General features: G+C 38.9%; 1 protein-coding gene across 4 annotated transcripts in view; it reads right to left on the minus strand.

Annotated features, from left to right (window-relative positions):
* The window catches only part of Ssbp2 (single stranded DNA binding protein 2), a 254,278-nt gene that overhangs the window by 139,594 nt on the left and 91,772 nt on the right, over positions 1–22,912 (minus strand). For all 4 annotated transcript variants that reach the window (XM_041663319.1, XM_041663317.1, XM_041663320.1 and 1 more), the window contains exons 3-4: positions 21,540–21,601; positions 6,535–6,619 (exon numbers count right to left, since the gene is read on the minus strand). In XM_041663319.1, coding sequence (XP_041519253.1) covers positions 6,535–6,619; positions 21,540–21,601 — 147 coding nt within the window. The remainder of the gene's footprint in view (positions 1–6,534; positions 6,620–21,539; positions 21,602–22,912) is intronic.

The following is a 22,912-nucleotide window of genomic DNA, read 5'->3' on the forward strand; positions in this document are numbered from 1 at the left end:
GATTAGCTTATCTGAGTCTTACTCTGCTTATAATAGCTACACTTTCTATATTAGGCCCAAGGCTTCTACTATGTTATATCTATTTTTCAAAATATAATGAGCATATACAAAAAGATGAGTATTTTTCTAATATAATAGCTTAGTGTTGTCATATGATTTTAAAATACGTCTATTTATCATTCCAAATATTATACTACATTGTATATGAGGGGAAAACAGGTTATTACTTTAACTCTGTGAACATTTAAAAGTAAGTAAATATGAAAACATCTTATTTTAGTGGTTTGAATGCACAACAATGAAGTATAATGTTGAAAGCCAATATTCCATTTACATGCCATGGTAGAGATGCTTATCTTCTCTCAACTGATCCCTTTTTTCCAGTCATGTTTGGGTCTTTAGTTAAGGCAGAACTAAAACTGATCTGAATGGAGGACTAGTGGAGGCTTGCCTTTTCCCAGTGGAGGTTAAGTGGGGAGGGGTGCTCAGGAGATAAGCTGAAGATAATAAAATGAATACTAGGCAAATGTTTTATCAATGAGTTACTTTTAAGGACTCTGTTTTGTTTCTTAAAAGTTTACCATGACCCACTGTAAGTTAAAAAATGTTGATGACTAGTTAACAGAACTTGAATTTGAAAAGAAGACCAAGAGTTGTCCTACCTGCAAGATGTGCTAGGATAATGGTGGCACAGAACTCATAAAAGTTCTAATTTGAGGTCTGTACCACAAGAGAGAGCCCACACCTGGCTCTGGCTCGAGGGCCTGGAACCAAGCAGAACAGCTCAGAGACCCAGGAAAGATCCAGACATGACTGGAAAAAAAGGTTATTGAAATGATTTCTAATGATATTCTGCTATATCCAACTGACATCAGAGAAGCTTCTTTTGGAAACTGATAGGAGCAGATGTAGAGACAGCCAATCATTAGGCAGAGCTTTGGGAATTCTGTGGAAGAGCAAGAGGAGCCAGAGGTGTCAAGGACACCAGAAGAACACAGACAACAGAATCAATAAGCAGGCTTATAGGGTCTCACAGTGACTGAAGTGACAATCACGAAGCCAGCATGGGTCTGAGCTAGGTCCTCTACATATATGTTATAGTTATTTAGCTTGATGTTCTTGTGAGACAACTGACAGTGGGAGTGGGGGTGTCTCTGACTCTTTTGCCTGCTCTTGGGACCCTTTTCCTCCTACTGGGTTGCCTCATCCAGCCTTGACATGAGGGTTCGTTTGTGCCTAGTCTTACTGTAACTTATTATTCTGTGCTCAGTTGATATTCTTGGGACGCCTGTTCTTTTCTGAAGGAGAACATGGGAAGAGTGGGGGAGAGGGAAAGTGCAGAGTGGAGGAGAACTGGAAGGGGTGGAGCGAGGAGATGTAATATATGGGAACAGGACCCGAGCATATAGGCATCAAAGATTTGCAATCACATTTATTATGAAAGTGAGTCCATCTCAGTGCACTTCTTTAACCCTAGACACTGCCTGCACAATTGTGAGAGTTGTTTTAAAAGGAAGAAAGTTCCTAAGCAACATCTGTTCTTGAAAACTCACTGATGTGGAAGAAACCAAACCCAAATGTTCTCGAAGAACAGAACAGCTTAGCTTTTCTTAAAGGTAGAGTTTTCCAAGAAGCTCAGGAAGAATCTGATGAAAAAAACCAAGTGGTAAAAGGGCTCTGCACACTCCTTTCAGGTAGCTCGTTGCAGTAATAAGAGGTTTGCAAGAACACAAAGTCTACAGGACCTGGAATGATTGATGAACCCAGACTCATGACCTTCTGTCCTGCCTAGACATGAACTTCTAATGGCCCCATTCTTTTCCCCACAAACAAATAAACACAGAATTACAGGTGCAGAAGTACAAACAAACAGGTAAGTGCCATTTATATTTCAAACATAAGATCTTAGCGGGATGCCAACACTCTGCTGCCCTCGTTATGTTTTTTGATAACCTAAGCATTTCTCTGTAGGAAATGAAATTTAATCCCCAGATGTAAAGGAAAGTATATAGACCCTATAGGAGGAAAATTTTACTCAATTATCATCACCATCATTAGAGAGTCAGACTGTGAGAGAGTTTGCACTGCATGCATGATGGGTTCACTCATGCCACAGAGCAAGTGGGGGCTGGAGGACAGTTTTCTAGGATTGATTCTCTCCTTTTACTGTTACAGGGGTCCCAGGGATTGAACCTGGGTTGCCAGGCTTTTACTATAATCATCTTTACTCACTGAGCCATCTTGCCAGCCCCATGGGAAGAAAATTCAGCAAAAGTAAATGGAATAGAAAGGCCTGAGATTATAAGTCATGGTATAAAGGTAAGTGGACTGGGAAGGAAAGAGCCACATCTATAACTTACAAGTTTCAGCTGAAATGATTATTCTATACTGGAGCAAGAATGAGAGCATGCTTGGTAAATGTGACTGTAACGATGATATTTACACATGGAAAATAAACCCGCAATTTCCAACACAAACATTGACTCAATTATCTATTAATGCATAGAGGACACAAATCATCTCTGACATCCAAAACTTGCTCTACTTCCTTGACACATATGTGTCTATTACACAGACAGCTCCAAATACTTTACCTTCCCTAAAGTACTGATAAAGAGGAAAGGGCTGAGATGGTCAAAAGCAGGGGAAGCAGTAATAAAGGAGTGTGCTCTGGTTTGTTCTCTCTGGCTGTCATAAAGATCATAACCAAAAGCAACTTTGGGAGGAAAGGGTTTATATGGCTTCCATATCCCATGTCACAGTCCATTTAAGAACTCAGGGCAGGAAATCAGAGCAGGAACCCAGAGACAGGAACAAAGGCCATGGAGGAAGGAAATTACTCTACCTGCTTTCTTCCAGCACTCAGGAACAGCTGTGTAGGGTGCCGTCTGCCACATGGGCCACCTGCTCCCATCAGTCAGTAATTAATCAAATGTCCACTACATGCCTACATGTCAACCTGAAGTCCCTCTTTTAAGATGACCCTGGATTATGCCAAGCTGAAAACAAACAACAACAACAAACCCACTCTAACCAGTTCAGAGAGCAAGAAGGAAGGGGCCTTCGACCGTTTATTGAGCATGAGTTAAATAAGAAAACAACAAACTGAACATGATATATATTTTTAGTTTTTTAAGTATGCTCATGTCCCTAAGAAATATACTCTAAGAGTTAATATTATGCTTTGGCTAGGAATCTATTCATAATTTACATTTTTTACACTGTTCTTTATTTAACTGACAGCTTCTTAAAACAGTTGCAAGAACAAAGAGAACTAATACACTGAGGGATTTCTCTACCTATTATTCCATGTTCAAAACTTGAAGAAACAAGTCAAAAGTCACTGAGATCTATTCCATTTCCTACAATATTTTAATCAATCCTGCTTTCTATACCACATGAAACTAAACTTTCTAAAGTGAAACTGTGGCCTATAATAATCACTTCACTCCAGCACTGATATGGTTCAAACCTTAACTCTTACTTAAACAACTTTATTAATATCAAGGAGCCCAAGGCATTACATTAACATGGAGTTAAATTGTCCCAAGTTCCAATCCCTAACTATAAGGTTTGTGTGTGTGTGTGTGTGTGTGTGTGTGTGTGTGTGTGTGAAAGAGAGAGAGAGAGAGAGAGAGAGAGAGAGATATCTGTTTTATAATTTTACTCTTTAATTTCAACTTTTTGTTACCATCCTGATTCAGGGCTTTTCACCTTTCACAAGACCATGAGGACAGCTTCCTTGTAGTATTGCCCAAAGTCTTTTCTTCAGTTCCTTCCTCTGAATCACACTGCTGGATAACTATCATAAACTACTTTCTGTTCGTTTAGTATTCTTAAAAATGATTCCACATTTCAGGCAGAAATTTTACCAGGTATACTTAGAAATACACTCAATGAGAACTTGGAAAACCTGAGCTTTCCTGGATACGGCACACTGAATTTATATACTAACTGACGACCTTAGCCTCCACAGGTATCAGGTTTCTCACCTAATGAAATGACTTTCTCTATCTTATAGTTTATATTTCATTTTGCCAAAAATTTTACTGTCCTATTTAAGAGAAATAAAAACTTATCAAAGAGTGAACATTGTTTTAATGAACCCTACTGAATATAAAATTAATATTCACTATATATCTGTAAATTATACAAATTATGTAAATAAAACCCAAAGTGATGTGTGATCCAAATATGAAAATATAATTAACATTTTAGTTAAAGGATTATATTATTTGCTTTTTCAAGTTTGTATCATTTCATTCTATCATTCATATTTTTTAAAATAGAGTCATTTTACTTGAATCATATAGATAAAAGCTAATAAAAAGGAGGCAGATTTTAATCATCTGAAAATTTATATATATGTGTATATATATATATATATATATATATATATACACACAAGTACATACAAGTATATACAAGTAAGTTCAGTCTAAAGTCAATAAACAAATTCATTCATTCTAAAGACTTCAGCCATTAAAGAAAATGTAATTCAGAATGCTTCCTTGGGAACTACCATAAAAATCCACAAGAAATATTAATTATCATATGGAAATGATTGCATAATGGACTCTGAGAAATAGGACATATTAAACAGTTAGCATCATCTTTCCACTCTCCTTCCTCAAGTCTCTCAAAGCCCTGTGTACACATGAGCATAAACTATGTTGGTCTATTTCAGAAACTGCACTATTCAAGAGTCAGCAAATCCTTGTCAAAGTTCCCATTACTGAATTACAGAACATAAATGAATTTCAGGAGTCCATGTGACTGCACCGATGACGAGAGCTGTGACAGTGGGAGGGGCTTGCTGTATCTGCGACTGTTTCTAAACTCGTCTCAGAGTTCAGTACTCCCCATACAGTCTCCATGGAGAGCAGTAAGGCAGAGCTTTCCACACTTGTGGAACTGGTTTCTTGTTTTAAAGGTGTGTGTGTGTGTGTGTGTGTGTGTGTGTGTTTGTCTGTGTCTGTGTGTCTGCGTGTGTATACACAGATGTCTGTGAAAGCCAGAAGAGTGTGTTATATGCCCTGGAGCTGAACTTAGTAGCTGTGAGGGAGCACACTCAGGCCTCTGGGAGACCAGCCAGCCCCACTTGGTGGCTGTGTTATCTCTCTGCACCCATTTATTTTCCTAAGCTGTAGACTGTGAGGTCTTAAACCTTCCTGAATAACAGCACTAGCTGTGTCTAGCGCCATCCTGGTGTTCATACGAGTAGGGAGGTCTACAACTAAATAGTAGCAGGAGTCTTGCTTGCGCCTCTCTTGGTGTAAGGGACAGGAGAGATGGAGAATGTAGGCCATCTGGATTCCCTGGAACCATCGTGGCTGGAACAGTTTCACTCTGTCATTACTACAATGTAAAAAGGCAAAAGAGCCTTGTCTGGAAAAACACTGTGCTCTGAGCCACGGTCATTGCCTGTTCCTCCTTTCCCTCTGTGTACTGTAGCAATCCTTCCTGCTCTTCATCCCCAGGAATGGTTTTGTTCACATGGGACTCGGGAGTACGGTGCAATCAAGCTCTCAGGGAGGGTACAGGCCCCACTGCCATGTACCCAAGAATTTACCTTCTCAAGTCTGCATACACCCCTATTTAGAGCCTATGATTTTCCAACAATGCTCTTGGTTTTAAACCTTTTTTTTTTCCTTTTAGAAAACCAAGTAATGTTTCTCTTTTGAGACCTAGTTCTGGCTTTTAAAGAGTTTGGTACAAAATGATGCCTCCCTCTGCCACCAAGACACGTATCCTTCTAGTTGGGTTACAGATGTGCCATCGGGTACTTCATTAGGCTCCAGACTGGAGACTGTGTCAGAATAGGAAGGCAGAATCTCCTCCATCCCACATTCAATTCTATTTCTTCCTGGTCAGCTCCACGAGGACCCTTACAGGACCATCTAATATGCAACTTTTCCCTGAAGAAATGTTACATGATATAATCTGGTTTTTGAAGTTAGATTTGTATTTCTAAGGCACACTTAAGCCAAGGGGGTCTGCTGCGTCTCTTTAAGAGTCTTTTTAACAAATCAGGATTTTATTTTGCCTAGAATTTTTAGGTCTCTTCTCTAATATTTCCTTTAATTCAAATGAATTTCAATAGAGGAACTGAATTCTGTATATTTGGTAAAAAAGTATTACTTCAGTACTTTGTATCTTCTGTGCAAAAAAGGTTATCATTTACACAAAGCTTAAGATGAGTTTCTTTTGAAAATGAAGAACTACTGTTTCATTAATATACATGTGAAATTTCAATAGTAGAGAATTTGCCTAGCATGTGTGAGACCCTGGGATTGATTTCCAGCAACTCCCCCCGACCCACCTCCAAAAAGTTAATGCAGACAGACTGAAATTACAAAATCATATATACATAAGTGCACAATCTAAGATTTTACAAGTCATACATACTTAATGATAAGAACATTTCATAGTTAGTTGTTCCTACTCTCTAGACTAAGTTCTTTCTCTCAGGTTAATGGCAGAGTGTGTTTTAAGAGCATTGGTTAGGATGTTTTCAAGTGCATGTTTTCTTACATAGTCATGGAAGGCTTTTGCTTCGCTTGAGTGCTCACACGTTTCCCGTCTCTCTGGAGCTGCACAGTAGAGATCCCAAAACACACTGAAAAGTAATTATGGAACATTAAGAAAATCATTAATATGGTAAGTTGAGAAATAACAATTCAACAAATATAAGACATGCAAACCCTTTCTTCTTCAGGACAGGTATAGTTTCTCTGAAAGATTTAAATTCAGGCCAGCTCTTTAACGCATGTTACCTAAACATTTTTTCCAAACTGTTAAGCATTTTCCTAAAAGGATAATGAATTTAAAAACACTGTGTTTTTGTCCAGTCTGGAGGATCAAACCCTTGTAAGTTAAGTTATTGAGAACTTTCGTTCTTATAATTGCCTGTACACATAACTGATAATTAGGTGAAATCACATTTAAGCCAACTTTCCCACGAAGAATATACATATAAATGATGTCTTTTATAAGAAAAAAGTGGTTCATTTTTTGTAAGACTATCTTATTGTCTAGTTCATAGGCCACCCCCCTAACCATCACATTGAACTGATCAAACAAGTTTTTAATAAAATCGTTTTTTCCCTTCAATTACAGGAAGAGGTTAATAATTTTGAAACCAAAATAATCCACCTCAACTCCTTTACTGTCCTAATTAAAAATTATACTTAAAGAAAATAGGACCTGGTCACCATCCCAGCTACCCGGAAACATGAGAAGAACTGAATATCACGGTAAACAGAAGGTCGAGGGCTGCCTATGGCCCAGATTCCTTCATGTTATTTTCCTCCACTTTTCCAAGTCTAAGATGTGGAAGGCACACAAACTCAACAGTCTAGAGCACGGCCATTCTTGAACAGGCAGAGACCAGGTAGGCCGCTGCTCACCAGCTGTGAAAGACCAAGACGAACTTGTTTCAACTGGTCGGAAACAAACTTGATTTTTGTGATCAAGTCATACAGCATAAACACGTCAGCTGTACAGTGGGGTTGTATTACATATAAAACTGTAATCTGTGTTTAAGGGCACAGCAACCTTTGACCTTTGAAGCCTCATTTATTCTTCCTTTCTCTCCTCAACAAGAAAACACTGCAGGCCTGGTGACGAAGATAATAATTCAGTAAGACGGCTTTCAGATAGACAACCCTGAAGGCTAAGCACTGGCACCCCTTCAGTGTCTTATGTATGATTCCTTCATGCAGAAGTAGAAAGAAAATCTGTTTTTCTTTTTTAATTTTATTTTTAATAAAATCCTATATTAAGAGAGAAATACAAAGAAGAAAATAAAGACAAAAGTTAAGTTCAACATTCTGACAAGAATGAAAGTGGTTAGAACTGTGTGCAGATTCCACAGAGCCCTTCAAGATAAAAAGTCTGAGACTCCTAGATACTCAGAGACACAGCCACACTTGCACATGGGCAAGGTATGCACAAAGTATAGCACTCTATGATGACTCATTTTCATCTTCCTAAGGAAATGTAAAACCCTAAAAGTGAAATGTTGAGCAGTGTTTGGTTACAGTCACAGAATGCTATACACAGCATTATGATAAATAGCTAAGTACTTCCTCTTAATCTCAAATTTCCTTCATTTGCTAGCAAGTGTCCTAAGACCTTTCCCAGAAGTCATTCTGTAACCTACCTTTCTTTCTTTTCTTTTTCTTTCTTCTTTCTTTCTTTCTTTCTTGTGATTTTGTATTGTTTCACATAAGGTTGTGTCTAACCTACACTGTCCTCAGACTCTCTGTAAGCAATGATGATGATGAACTCCTAATCCTTCAGCCCCCACCTCCAAGGGCTGGGATTACAGTCATGTGCCATTGCACCTTGCTTGGCATATTACACTTAAAGACCAGATTACACAGTTATTGCTTTCACTGAATATGTCCTTAAAAACTATTAAGAATTTTTATTAACACACAAAAATATTTATCTCACAACATTAACACTGTTCTATTTTTTTCCCTAACAAATGTAGTGGGTAATCAAAACTTACAGAATAAATTTTATAGATAATCAACAAGTTAAAAATATATAAAGTTATATATATAATAGGTATAAAATAATTATACCTATTATTTTAGAGAAACATGCTGTTCTCTAATAAAGGTTAAAAAACACACCACCTAAAAATATTTGCCTGCCCCACAAATTTTTTTTTAACAACAGCAAGCCTTGTTCTAGGCTATCCTGTAGCATCTCAGACAAGTATAAATTCTCTCCATGCTATACTAGCTATTTTTATCAACTTGACACAAACGAGTCTCCTGGGAAGAGAGACTCTGCGCAGGAATTGCCTCCTTTTGATAGCCCGTGGGCATGTCTGTAGGGTTATTTTCTTAATGATTGATGTGGGAGGGTCCTATTGGGCAGGAGGTCCTGAGTAGAATAAGAAGGTAGCTTAGCAACTCAGAGGGAGCAAGCCAGTAAGTAGCGTTCCTGATGAGATCCTGCTCTGGCCCTTCCAGATGGACTGATGGCAACTGTGGTCAATGACAGAGAAGCAAACTTGGACACATGCATTCACATCCTCTATTCCATGGAAGTCAAAGATCATACAGCCAAGGGAGGCCAGGACAAGGTAGGAGAAATCATGTCAAAGAACACTCATAAAATAGAATGGTTTATTTTAAAAACTGTACTTATTAGGAGTATATTAGGAGTATTTTATACTTAAGTCTATAATAACCTATGATATATATATATATATATTTTGAAACTTTGAAAATAAAATTTAAAGCCAAATAGGGAAAACGTCAGTGCTAAAATAAGCATGTTTTAAGAGGGCATCATCTACTTTATAACTATGTCTGTTGTGCTCTAAGAACTACAGGTGGTAAAGATATTTCAAAACTGCATCTTCTTATAAGACTCAATCATGTTTTGGCAGTGCTACAGGCCATAAAGCACTGTGACTATCAACATGATATTTGGAAGAAAGGGCTACATTAGCAATCATGCCAGGAAAAAAACTGCAGCAAGACCAATGGACATGGTTTATTCCACAATAAGGACACTAAAGCTAGCAGTTCTCTACTGAATCTTTCATTAATTGAAAAAAAATGAAAACTCATCTCTGGATTATACATGTCAAGAACTGCCTACAGAAGAGACATACCATACATTGTACACAGGTGATTGAATCTTAAAGCAACTGAAAATTCTTCAACTGCTGAACTTCTTTTTTTTTTAATTAATTAATTTATTTATTAAAGATTTCTGTCTCTTCCCTGCCACCGCCTCCCATTTCCCTCCCCCTCCCCCAATCAAGTCCCCCTCCCTCGTCAGCCCAAAGAGCAATCAGGGTTCCCTGACCTGTGGGAAGTCCAAGGACCACCCACCTCCATCCAGGTCTAGTAAGGTGAGCATCCAAACTGCCTAGGCTCCTCCAAAGCCAGTACGTGCAGTAGGATCAAAAACCCATTGCCATTGTTCTTGAGTTCTCAGTAGTCCTCATTGTCCGCAATGTTCAGCAAGTCCGGTTTTATCCCAGGCTTTTTCAGACCCAGGCCAGCTGGCCTTGGTGAGTTCCCGATAGAACATCCCCATTAAAAATAAAAGTTGTATTTCATAAATCATTAAAACTCACAAATCTAAGACTTACATAGTGGCAATGTTTTAATGCCCAGAAGAAGATTCACTGAACTACTTAATTTGTCCTTCCTGAAAGGGTAGTCTATTGTAAGTGGTTCCGATGACCACTCAGCCTGTTCCTTGGTTTGCAATTCTGGATGTCTGTAGAGACATACTCTATAACCCGAGGTGCTAGAGCCTCAGGAGCTGAGAAGCTGAGCACTATCTTTGGAATACAGTGAACTCATCGTGGTAACTAATGCTGTAGATTTACACAAGTGTTTATCACTGAGAAAGAAGTAGAAAATGTGAATTCTATAAATGAAGAAAAAGGGTATATAAACAGAAGTAAAATGTACCAAGTGATAAAATATTTGGGTTTGTATGATTTATTACATTTATTATTAAAGTCTGCCTGCTATAAATCAATGAAAAAAAACAAACCTCAAATTTATTGTTTTCCCCAAGATAGTTTTCTCTCTTTCTCCTTAAAGGTCCACATGCAGATAGAGCACTCATATACATTAAATAAATAACACATGATTCCAGCATGACTTAACCAGCCTAACATATGAAAGGACCTCAGAAACGAATTGGTTGCCAGGAATCTATCAAGTTTAATAAACACGTGACATGTGACCCAGAAGACAGAACCTCATTACAGTAACTGGATGGTGGAATTCCTAAAAACAGAAATCTGAAAAATAAAAAGACAAATAAGCAAAATAAGTTCAAGTATGATGTAAATGAATTATAGGAATTCATAATCCCGATAATAGATTGGGTCTAGAATGTCATATGTTAAAAACCAAGTTTGAACTATTTTGTAGGGAGCAAGGTGTGGAGGCAAGTGAACGGCTTTAAAAGATGGGTCCTAGTAAGGCTCCCTTCTGGTATCTTTGAAGGGAATAGTGAGACACCAGACCCTACTCTTCCTTTTTCTCCTCCTTTTGTGTCAAAACCATTTGGTAAAATGCTTCATCATGTGCTCCAGTCATGATGAGCTGCTTGCTTTAGGTTGAAAGGAAAATGGGCCAATAGTCATAGGCTCCAAAACTGTAAGCCAAAAAGTCATTCTTTTCTCTTTGTAAGCTTATTGTCCCAGGCAATTGCTACACCTCCAGAAAACACACTAACATATTCTCTGCTGAACAAAACTATATCCACAAGACCAACGACACTTTTGCATACTGAACTCTTCACCTTAAGACTTCCATACACATGCACCTTTAACAATAGTAATCCATACACCTATGAACACCTTATGTTTGATAAAATTGTATGATGGGAAAAAGAAGAAAGCATCTTCAACAAATGGTGCTGAACTAGCTGGATGTCAGCAGGTAGAAGAATGCAAATAGATCCATATCTATCGCCATGCACAAAACTCAAGTCCAGGGTCAGAAAAGATGGCTCAGCAATTAAGACCACTGGCTGCTCTTACCAAGGTCCTCAGTTCGATACCCAGAAGCCAGATGATGGCTCGTACCTATCTATAGAGGCCCTCTTCCTCCTTAAAGGTCCACATGCAGATAGAGCACTCATATACATTAAATAAATAAATAGATACATAAAATCAAGTCCAAGTGGTTCAAAGACTTCAAGATAATTCTAGTTACACTGAACCTGATAGGAGGGAAAGTGGGAAGTAGCTTTGAATGCAGAAACACAGGAGACTACTTTCTAAATATAACATCAGTAGCATCGTCACTGAGAGCAACAATTAATAAATGAGACCTCTAGAAACTGAAAAGCTCCTGTATGGTAAAAGTCACAGTAAATAAGACAAAACAGCACCCTACAGAATGGGAAAAGATCTTCAGAGGGCTAATCTCTAAAATATATAAAGAACTCAAGAAGCTAGACATCAAAATACCAAATAATTCCATCAAAAAAATGGGGTACAGTTCTAAACAGAGAATTCTCAAGAGAAGAATCTCAAGAGAAATTTGGGAGCGTGGGGGGGAGAAGGGAAAATGGAAGGGAAGGAGGAGGGAAGAAGGGAAGGGGAAGGAGAGGGGGAGAAGAGAAGGGGGGAGAAGAACATGAGGGAACAGGATAGTCAAGATGGAGGAAGGACAGAGAAGGAGAGCAAGGAAAGGGATATCTTGATCGAGGAAGCCATTATGGGGCTAGCAAGAAACCTGGCACCAGGGAAATTCCCAGGAACTCATAAGTATGACCACAACTAAGACCCTAAGCAGTAGTGGACAGGCTGCCTGAACTGGCCTTGTCCTGCAATCAGCCTGATGACTACCTTAATTGTCATTATAGAGCCTTCAACCAGCAACTGATGGAAGGAGAAGCAGAGATCCACAGTGAAGCACTGGGCTGAGCTCCCAAGGTCCAGTCGAAGAGAGGAAGAAGTGAAAATATGAGCAAAGGGCTCAAAACCATGATGGGGATACCTGAAACATCTTACTTGATCTAATGGGAGCTCACTGACTCTGGACTGACAGTGGGGGGAAGCAGAATAGGACCAAACTAGGCCATCTGAACATAGGTGACAGTTGTATAGCTGAGGCAGACTGTGGGACCACTGGCAGTGCAGCCAGGATGTATCCCTACTGTTTCAACTGTCTTTTTGGAGCCTATTCTCTTGGAAGGGATACCTTGCTCAGTATAGATATAGTTGGGAGGGCCTTGGACCTGCCTCAAAAGGATATGCCAGACTTTGTTGACTCCCCATGGGAAGCCTTACCCTCTCTGAGGAGTGGGTGGGGTAGAGGGGGGAGTTGGAGGAGGGGAGGGAGTGAGAATTAGGATTGGTATATAAATTTTCAATTAAATAATAATAAAAGGAGAAGAAATAATGCTCAACACCCCTAGTCACCAGGAAAATGCAAATGAAAATGACTCTGAGATACCATGTAAAATCTGTCAGAATAGTTAAGACAACAGTCTTCCACCACCAGGACCTACTACCTAGGCTGAGAATGAAAAAAATAGCTAAAGCACAAAACAAGGACTTCAAATTAGCAATTAGAAATGTATGCAAGGCCCTTAACGATGATATTAATAAGTCTCTTAATAAAGTCCAGAAAAAAAAGGAATAAAATAATGAAAACAGTTCAAGACATGAAGTAAGAAACAAGATCCCCAAAGAAAACCCAAACTGAAATAAATCCGGAAGTACTTTTAAGATGTTTAAAGTACTAAAATAAATTACTCTAATGTTGGCCTCAAACTCACAGAGATCTGCCTGCCTCTGCCTCCTAAGTGCTAGGATTTAAAGGTGTCCACCACCACTGCCCAGCTTCTTAGAAGGTTTCTTAGAGCTAGTCCAATCAAGAAAAAGGGTTCTCATTAAATGAATAAAATCTGTCTCCCATTTCTTTCCAATTCTTTGTGTTTCATGGAAGATTTCTTCCATTTTTGTTTGTTATTTTTTCTTTCCAGCGAATTTTCTTTATTCTACACATTCCTTTCCTCTTGTACCATACCAAAGCCTGCTTTTTCTCTATATATGGTATAATTAACTTTGTTGTGTTTTTTTTTCTCTATGGTATAATAAACTCTGTTGTTCTATCTCTCAAGCAAGTTTCTCCCATTTACACACTCTGTCCCAGGTGTTACCCAGGTTGTTTTACATGATGCTTAGTTCAAATTAATTTGACTAAGTAGTGGTGACTCATTGATATCCAGGAAGGCATACCAAGAGCGATAAGGGCCAGTCAGCTCATCACTAACAGTCCTTTCTAGCATGCAATCCTAGTTTTTATCCAAGTATGTGGCTATTTTTAGCTATATCTGATGTCATTCATTAAATTCTGAAATCATTGGAGCACTAACATACAGTAATATTTGATTTCCAGCTGCCAGGTGAAATAAACTAAGTTCTTATGAGAATATTATTAGTCAATGATGTATTTAGACTATAGACTTACATACCTAACATTATTTTAAAAGGTAGCTTATATTTTTGTTATTAAACTAAAATACAGATTTTAGTTTCTTTAAATTAAGTCATCAAATGGCAGATTTTTTTAAGTTTGTTTTTTGAAATTCCATAGGTCTAAAAAGATACCTCAGAATAAAGAAGTTTCTTGGAACTTTTAAAATTAGTGGAAGAAGTGGAAACATGATTTCTACATACAAACAGGAAGTGAATATTCCAGGACTATTTGCTTTAGAGGAAGGTAACAGACAAGCTGGGGATGCCATGTTCTGCCGTGTGACAGACAGGACAAACTGTAAGTGATGGGGAGATCAGGTGAGAAGTGAGACTGACGATTCAAATCATGCGCTTCACCCTCAAGAATAAATTCCTCTCCTCCCCAAGGCTGTTGGCTCTTGTTTCTCTTATACTGTGTGTGTGTGTGTGTGTGTGTGTGTGTGTGTGTGTGTGTGTGTGTATCCTATCTATCCCCTACCCTACCCCTCCTCTTCTTTCCTTTGACTTTTCACATTTAGGTTGTGTTCTATGTTACCTCAAGAAACATTACACATGCCATCATATTCTTCAACTAAGCAGTGTAACACTCAAGCTGAAAACATTAACTACACTGTTCTTCTAAATTTCATATTACCATAAGTTAAGATGCTCTTCGTTACTGTAATAAAATAAAAAGTCAACTTAAAGTAGAAGGACATGTTTAGGATTCCGGTTTCAGAGGTTTTGAACAGTAGCTGCTTGGCTCTGTGGTTCTACAGTAAGGTGAATGCTCATCACAGTAGAAAATTATTTGCCACAAGGCAGCGAGGATGAAGAAAGAGGAGAGAAGATGGAGGATGATGCAGAGCAAGAACGGTCCAGGGTCAAGATGTCCCTTTCAAGTCACACCCCAACGACTGCTAGCCATCTCTTCACCTAGCTGACCTTAAGTATTGTTCTTTTTGTTCTACTGGATAACTTTATCTCTGAACTCTTGGCCTGTTTGCAGTCCATGCTGCTAAGTCCCAAGTGGTTATGTAGCTATCTCGGAGCTACAGACCTAGGTCTCTCACTTTGTACATGCTGTCCTTAACTGAAGATCTCAAAATGTAACCTCTACAAGCTAAGGCATGTTCTTTTTTCTAAAGCCCAGTGCCCTCGTCAATGGCATCACTGTCCATCCCATTACTCAGACCTAAAACTAGAAACCTCTTTGTTCACCTCACAATGATCTGATACACTGTTATCTGGGATCTCTCTCCTTATCGTTTTTCAGCAAATAATTACAGGCATCCTATGACTAAACTCTACCCTGTTCTCAAGCCTCTTTAATTCACCTACACACTGATGCCCAGTACTTGTCTAAAAGCACAAAACTAACCATGACATGTACTTTGTTTAAAATGTCAGGGCAGTAAGTCCAAAATCTTCCATAGATTCTACAATTTTCTAATCTTGCCTCTGCCTTTTTCATAACGGTGTGTACGCTTTTCCTAATGCTGCAACCTTGACAACAAATGGTTCAAAATACCTGTTAACCTTGAGTGTACAATCAAACCTTTTTTGTGACTCTACAGGAACTATTCTTTGCCCTTGATACTTGCCCTTATCTAATTTTCAATTCAGCTTCAGTTGACTTCCTCTATGATCCCTTTGCTTACTCTTCCCACTTTTGTGAGTGTTGCTCCAGTGTTTATAATGTAACCACAACACATACCCTGCTATGCTTTGTTTGTTTGATTTCTTTAGCCCACTACTGATTTTCTTAACGGTAGCATAGTCTGAATTTCATAAGCATTTGGTAAACAGGCTTAAATAAAAAGACAATTCCAATTTTAAATTTCTTTCTTTCATCTATTTTTTTTTTTTACGAGATGGGAAGTAAATAAAAGTACAACTGGTCCACTGGTTAGTGTTAGCTGGGCTACCTAAGTGAGCAGAGCCATAAATAGTCAAATGCTTAGCCCTAATAGCACCAGCAGCATTCCTGTCGAAGTAATACTAATCTAGGCCTGCTTCCTTGATCAGACCACAGACGATAAAGCCCAGGTAAGAGGGCCATGCATAAGCTGGATCTGAATTCAGCTCTCAGTAAAAGTTTCACTTTACACAATGATCAGCAAGGCTTATGAATGTGGCATGCTTCTAGAAGAGTAGATCCACATCTTTTGGTCAGTTCTCAGATGAACCCTTGACTTCAAAACCGTTAAGCATCAATGGCTCACACATATGAAGCAAATGCTGAAAAGAACATGTTGATAGTTTTATGGGGGGTAAAAAACTTTAAAAATATTTTTAAAATAATACATATGCTGTATTTAAGTTCAACAAAGTTAGTCTAAAATATATATGCCAATTATTAGTATAAATTTGTTATCTCCAAATTAAGTTACCTAAAAGTTCAAAGTCAAGGTGTTATTCTGAATCTCTGAGTCACAGCAAAAAAAAGGAAGACAGGGAGGAAGGCAGGCAGGCAGGTTGGTTTAAGAGCTATACCTTCTGATGGCTGATGTAAAAAGCTAAAGTCTAGTACAAAAAGAGGCCACAGCATGCAGGAAGCTATTCCCGACCACCATGCTGTAGATTTAGGGTAACATATTGAAGAAGTGTGAAATGAAATAGACCTAAGAAACAAGGGAGTGAGAGATATCCTCACCCTTCTAACCCCTTGTCCAATAAGAACGATGTCTCTGATGATTTTCATGCTGCTTTGTATCCACAAGCAGAAGCACATCTTGAAGACAGCTAGAAGGCAGTGAAGCACTCAGGGCTGAAGATACAGCTCAGAGGTAGAGTGCTTGCCCAGTATGCACAAGACCCTGAGCTCACCCTCAACAACTAGAGTAGCAGCTCAACACAGGAAGAAAAGACAGTCTAGATCTAAATACCTTAAATCCATAAAATATCAAATTACAATTTTGATTTTTTAACATTATACAAGAAACCAGTCTTAAACCTCAGAAAGCAGCACAATGACCATGTTCAACTGCAGTGAACGGTTGGTCCAATTACAGGAACAATGTTCAAACAAGACCTGCACCTGTTTCTGCTATGTGAGAGACAACGGGAAACCCACAACCACAACTGACCACAGAACTTCAAGTGAGACATTCTTCCATAGAGAGGCTAAAACGATGATGATTAAATAATACACAAAGGAAACCATATGCCTGGGACTGAAAGAGGCCTTCTGTTTCCTTCCTTTAAAGATGAGGGAAATGAGTGGTCAAGGCAACATGATGTGGGAGTGTCATATATCAATCTGTTGATTTCATTGGTTAAGCAATAAAGAAACTGCTTGGCTCTCATAGGTTAAAACATAGGTGGGAGGAGTAAACAGAACGGAAGGCTGGGAGAAAGAAGCTGAGTCAGGAGTCGCCATGATTCTCCCACTCCAGGCAGACGCAGGTTAAGATCATTCCTGGTAAACCAGCTCGTGGGCTACACAGATTATAAGAAATGGGCTAGTCCAGGTGCAAGAGTTAGCCAAGAAGAGGCTAGATAGAAATGGGCCAAGCAGTGTTTAAAACAATACAGTTTCCATGTAATTATTTCGGGGCATAAGCTAAGCTAGCCATGTAGGCGGTCGGGTGCCGGGGACGCAGCCCCGCTGCTCCTATTTCAACAGCAACAGGTAATGCTTCAGATAGAGATGCAGAGCAGAGAGAGGCACTGAGATCCAGTTAACCCAGTTATCCAGATGTCTGTTCTAAAACTGCTGCTGCAGAAAATCTGCTGTGCCACAACTCTACACACAGCAGTGTTAACTTGGCCTTAAGCAGTTCCTAGCAAGGTTTTGTGGGTTTCTAATCTCTCAATCCTCCCTTCCCTCCCTCTTTTCTCATCCTCCTCGGTCTATATATAAATACTTCAAATGATTTCCCTTCTAAAAATACACTACCACAAATCTACCCTCAGCACCTTTGCAGAGAAAACAAACCATGGGAATAAGAACTGTGTGTCTCACCATAAACCTACAAACATCCTTGCACCTCCTCTCACACCCTAGCAGCAGAAAGGAACTTCCCTTTAACACGTGTGCAATTACACACTCTTCTCTGACATCCACCTCTAATGACCCTCTTTGTAATATAGCCCTAGGCTTCTCCACTACTTTTCTGTATAGACCCCAGAATTATTAACTCCTCTCCCATGGGCAATGAAAAAGCCCCTAGTCGGACTGACATTCTCTTTCTTTCCTCTCAGCACAGCTGAAGCTCTTGAACGAACTCTGTATATCTACCATCTGCCACTTCTCAAACTCTTGGTCACATCTCCATCCAACACCCGCTTACCACTGCCTCATTGCTTGTCTGTCGTAAGTCGGTCACTAATGACCTTTCACTAACCCCTAAGAGGACTCAATCACTCTTCCAGCTCTATCTTCCCAGCACGGATGATCCAGCAAGCTGTCTTTTTATTTCTAAAACCCTCCCTTGTTTTGGCTTTACTGTCAAACTTTAGTTGTTTTCCTTTTTCCATTGAAGGGACTTTATCTTCTTCATAGCCTCCTCTTCCTCTTTGTCCTTAAACATTAACAAATGGCGCCAGTTTCTGTACAATGAACATCTCTCTCTTCCTCTCTCTCTCTCCCTCCCTCCCTCCCTCCCTCTCTCTCTCTCTCTCTCTCTCTCTCTCTCCCTCCCTCCCTCCCTCCCTCTCTCTCTCAATTCAAGACAGAGTTTATCTGTGTAACAGCCCTGACTGTCTTGGAATTCACTCTGTAGACCAGGCTGGCCTCAAACTCACAAAGATCTGCCTGCCTCTGCCTCCCAAGTGCTGGGATTAAAGGTGTGTGCCACAAAAAAATAAAGAAAGAAAGGGAAAGAAAAGAAAAGAAAAAAGAAAAAGAAAAAAGTGCCACTTGGCAAAAAAAAAAAAAATTTGAGACTATTTTCTGTGTGTTGGTGTTTTCCCTGCATGTAGAGGGCATCAGTCGTTCCCCTTGAAACAGGAATGAGAGGCAACTGTTAGCTCCCATGTAGGTGATAGGGATTGAACCCAGGTCCTCTGGAAAAGCAGTCAGTGCTCTTAACCACTGAGCCATCTCTCCAGCCCTCAGCATTTCTCTCTTTATTCAAAAGCACGTCACTTTATCACTTTCTCATCTTCCTCTCCATGAATACCACACCCTACAACTGCCTTGTCCAACATGTCCCCTGGAATCATGGACTCCTCAACATGCCTAAGAAGTTTCGCTTGTCAGCAACCCTGCCAATGTCTCACTGGCCACACCTCCACTTTATCTGCTCCCCAGCGTATGCACTATCACACACAACCATTCTCTACTCTTCCCTACAATATATCTCTAAGGGCTTTCTTGCTTCTAGTCTTTTTCTTCTTCTTTTTCATTTTTTATTGATTTTTTTATTGAGCTCTACATTTTTTCTCTGCTCCCCTCCCTGCGTCTTCCCTCCCCTCTTCAACCCTTCCACAACGTCCCCATGTTCCCAATTTTCTCAGGAGATCGTGTCTTTTTCTACTTTCTACTTTCCATGTAGATTAGATCTATGTAAGTCTCTCTTAGTGTGTCCTCATTGTTGTCTAAGTTCTCTGGGATTGTGATTTGTAGGCTGGTTTTCTTTGCGTTATGTTTAAAAACCACCTATGAGTGAGTACATGTGACAATTGTCTTTCTGTGTCTGGGTTACCTCACTCAAAATAATGTTTTCTAGCTCCATCTATTTTCCTGCAAATTTCAAGCTGTCGTTATTTTTTTTCTGCTGTGTAGTACTCCATTGTGTAAATGCACATTTTCCTTATTCATTCTTCAGCTAAGGGGCATTTAGGTTGTTTCCAGGTTCTAGCTATGACAAACAAAGCTGCTATGAACATAGTTGAGTACATGTCCTTGTGGCACAATTGAGCAGCATCCTTTGGATATATACCCAAAAGTGGTATTACTGGGCTTAATCTGGATCCATCCATTCTCTATTTATGGAGCTAGAGTAACACTACTAAGAAATGTGTAAGAATATACTACTAACATGATTACTCTCCTATGTAAAAAACTTGCCTGCTTGTCTTTATGACATTCAAACTGCCTGATCTCTGATCACACTATCACATCAAAGTCCAATATGCTAAACTTCATTCAACTCTTCCTGTAATCCATTCCTCTCTTCCCTTGACCTCTAGATCCTTGCAAAAGCATAATTTATTAAAGTATTTCCATTTTCTATTTCTCCATATCTCTTTGGTTATCTCTTTATATATTCTTAAAAAGTCTTGGCTTAACCAGCAACTCCTCCAGCTGATGTATGTACTATATATCCATCAAGTAATCTGCATATGTCCCATAAGACATTCATTTCTTGTTGCCTATTGAACTATGTATTTTCCCAAAGACTGCAATCAATAAGAAAGTAGCACTGTGCTATGTTTTATTTACTGATGTATCTGCAGTATCAAATATACCGCCTGGTTCTCAATAAATACAAGTCATTTATTGCGCTTGTTGACAATACACAACAAACACATTTTACTAAGTCTGCTCAAAGTTTCATGAGTACATTTAACATTTTTAAAAACTGCTTCCACTATATGACAGAAATACAAAGAAATATAAAGGTATAAAAGACATTTATCCAAGGAATATTTAAAAAAAAACCCTTTGAACAGTTCAATAATTGGTGATCACTGTATCAAGAAACAGGTTCTTATGAATATGCTCTTCCATCTGAAGAAAAGACAAATTTGTTTCAGTACCTGATTATTTGCAATTTACCCCTTCCCTGTTGGACTCCTTGTTAGATGAGTGACTGTTATTTTAATGTATGACTAGCCTAGTGCTGACTACGTCAATCCGATCACTATCTCCTGCTCCCAGTGTTCCCAAGAGAAGTGAAGTGCAAAGAACGGAGTGGCTAGCATATCAACTCCTGTTTACAAAGTTAGTCTCATGATAACTCTCAGCCCTCTTTACAGAAAACAGTCTTAGAGATAGTTAGTAGCTAAGAGCCAGGAAAAGCTCTCCTTGTCTCCACAGTGACACACAAAGGAACTGCTATGGACTGAATTGTACCTTCTCCAGAGTCAGACGGTGAAGTCCTGACTCCCTGTGTGATGGTATTTTGAGGTGGTCTCTGGAAAATAATTATGTTTAGCTGACATCTTGAGGGTAGGCCCCTCATGATGAGATTAGTTCCCTTGTAAGAACAAATACAGATATCTTGCCTTCCCTCTCTCCCACCACCATGAAAGGTTATGCTGTCTACGAGCCACCAGGACAGCCCTTGTTAGTGGCAACCACTACGGCACCGTTATCTGGGACTACTATACTCTGGAACCATGAGGAAATAAGCTTCAGCCTATGGTATTTCTTAAAACGGTATGAATATAATGAGCATATTTGGAATTCCACAAACCAACTCCACTTCCATTTGATTCAACAGTAATATCTTCAAGTCAATACAGGAATGCTGGTCTTAAAGTTTTGTTTTTGTTTTCAAATGTTACCTTTTAGTTGATAGTTTTTGAAAATGAAAAACAAAAAAAAAGAGTAAGGGGTCATGAAGAGATTTTGGAATGCAGCATCCATCAAGAACAAATGAAATAAAAAGATACTTACCACCACCAAGAATGTAAGAATCCTGGCGGCTCCCCCAATGTGATGTTTTTTTCCCATCTTATCTAAAACAAATTTAAAAAGAAAATATTAAATACTTTCCTCGGAGTACCTTTCCCCATACATATTACCAAGCAAAGTTTTTCTCACTTAAAATGCTAGAGTGATTTTTATATGTTCTTTATCATTTTTGTGTTATTCTTTGTTCAGATTTTCCAAATACACCCTTTACATATGATGTGTAAGAAGATGCCACCATAGTTGTCTTGAACTTGCTTCTCACCACTTCAGCGATAAACATTTGGGTCTTGGTGCTCCATCTTTCTGTGACCAGAGAAATGGCTCAGTCACTAAAGGCATTGTCTGTGCAAATCTGGTGACCAAAGTTCAATTCTAGGCACCTACATAAAGGGAGTCGAAGGGAACTCCAGAGTTTCCTTCTACTTCTAGATGAATGCCAGGCATATGTACTCCCCACACATGATAGGCGCATTTAATGTGTTTTAATTATGCGCGCACAAACATAAAAACATAAACAAATAAGCTGACACTAAGAATGTGTTTCCTACCTTAGTCATCATTAATTGCCTTCCTGTTAAGTTCTCATAAACACAGAGACCCTCTGCGAGGAGAATGGAAGTAGGAAGAAGGGGAAAGAGCTGCTAACACCATTGGGGTTGCTCCACCAGCAGCAATTAGTGAGGCTAACAGCTGGTCCCATTCCATCTGTTTCTAGCTTAAATAGGCTGGATTCTTCCTGACCCCTAAGATGCACAACTGAACAAAACTTTCCTCTAATAGTGGTATTTCAGGTTCATGAGGGTCCCCTGAGCTCTGAAGCAATTGAGAGCAGAAAGCTCATTCTTTCCTTGGAGGTAAAAAATTCAGCTATGAAAAATCTTTTACTCATGTTTTTATAAGTACAACCTCTTTGTTTTGATCTTTCAGCCCTGATGACTGGTTATGGAGATGAATGATTCTGTGTAAATATATAACTTCAATGTTCCTTCTATGCTTTTTTAAATAAACAGCTTCGCTATTTGCCTCCGTTATATTCTTTCTGTTGATATATTTAGTGTGTTTTAATTAAAATGTCTGGATCCTGACTGATATCACCACACCACAGTACTTCATGGAAGAATATTTAAATTGCTTTCCTTTTAAGCAAAATGAAGCATAAACATTAGCAATGTGAACCAAGGAATAGTTAAGAATCTTCTTTGCCTGTTTTCTCATCTATAAAATAAGCTAGTAATTACCTACGTAAAAAGATTTTTGAGAGGATTAAACTTGTTAGTACATGAAATCACTTATAACAGAGATTACCAAAATAACTGTTAGCTGTCGAGTAGTTTGCTTTTACCTGAAGTAATAGG

The sequence above is a fragment of the Microtus oregoni genome, unplaced genomic scaffold (assembly GCF_018167655.1).
Source record: "Microtus oregoni isolate MIOR12 unplaced genomic scaffold, Mior012 000014F_ref0000157, whole genome shotgun sequence".
NCBI classification, from domain to species: domain Eukaryota; kingdom Metazoa; phylum Chordata; class Mammalia; order Rodentia; family Cricetidae; genus Microtus; species Microtus oregoni.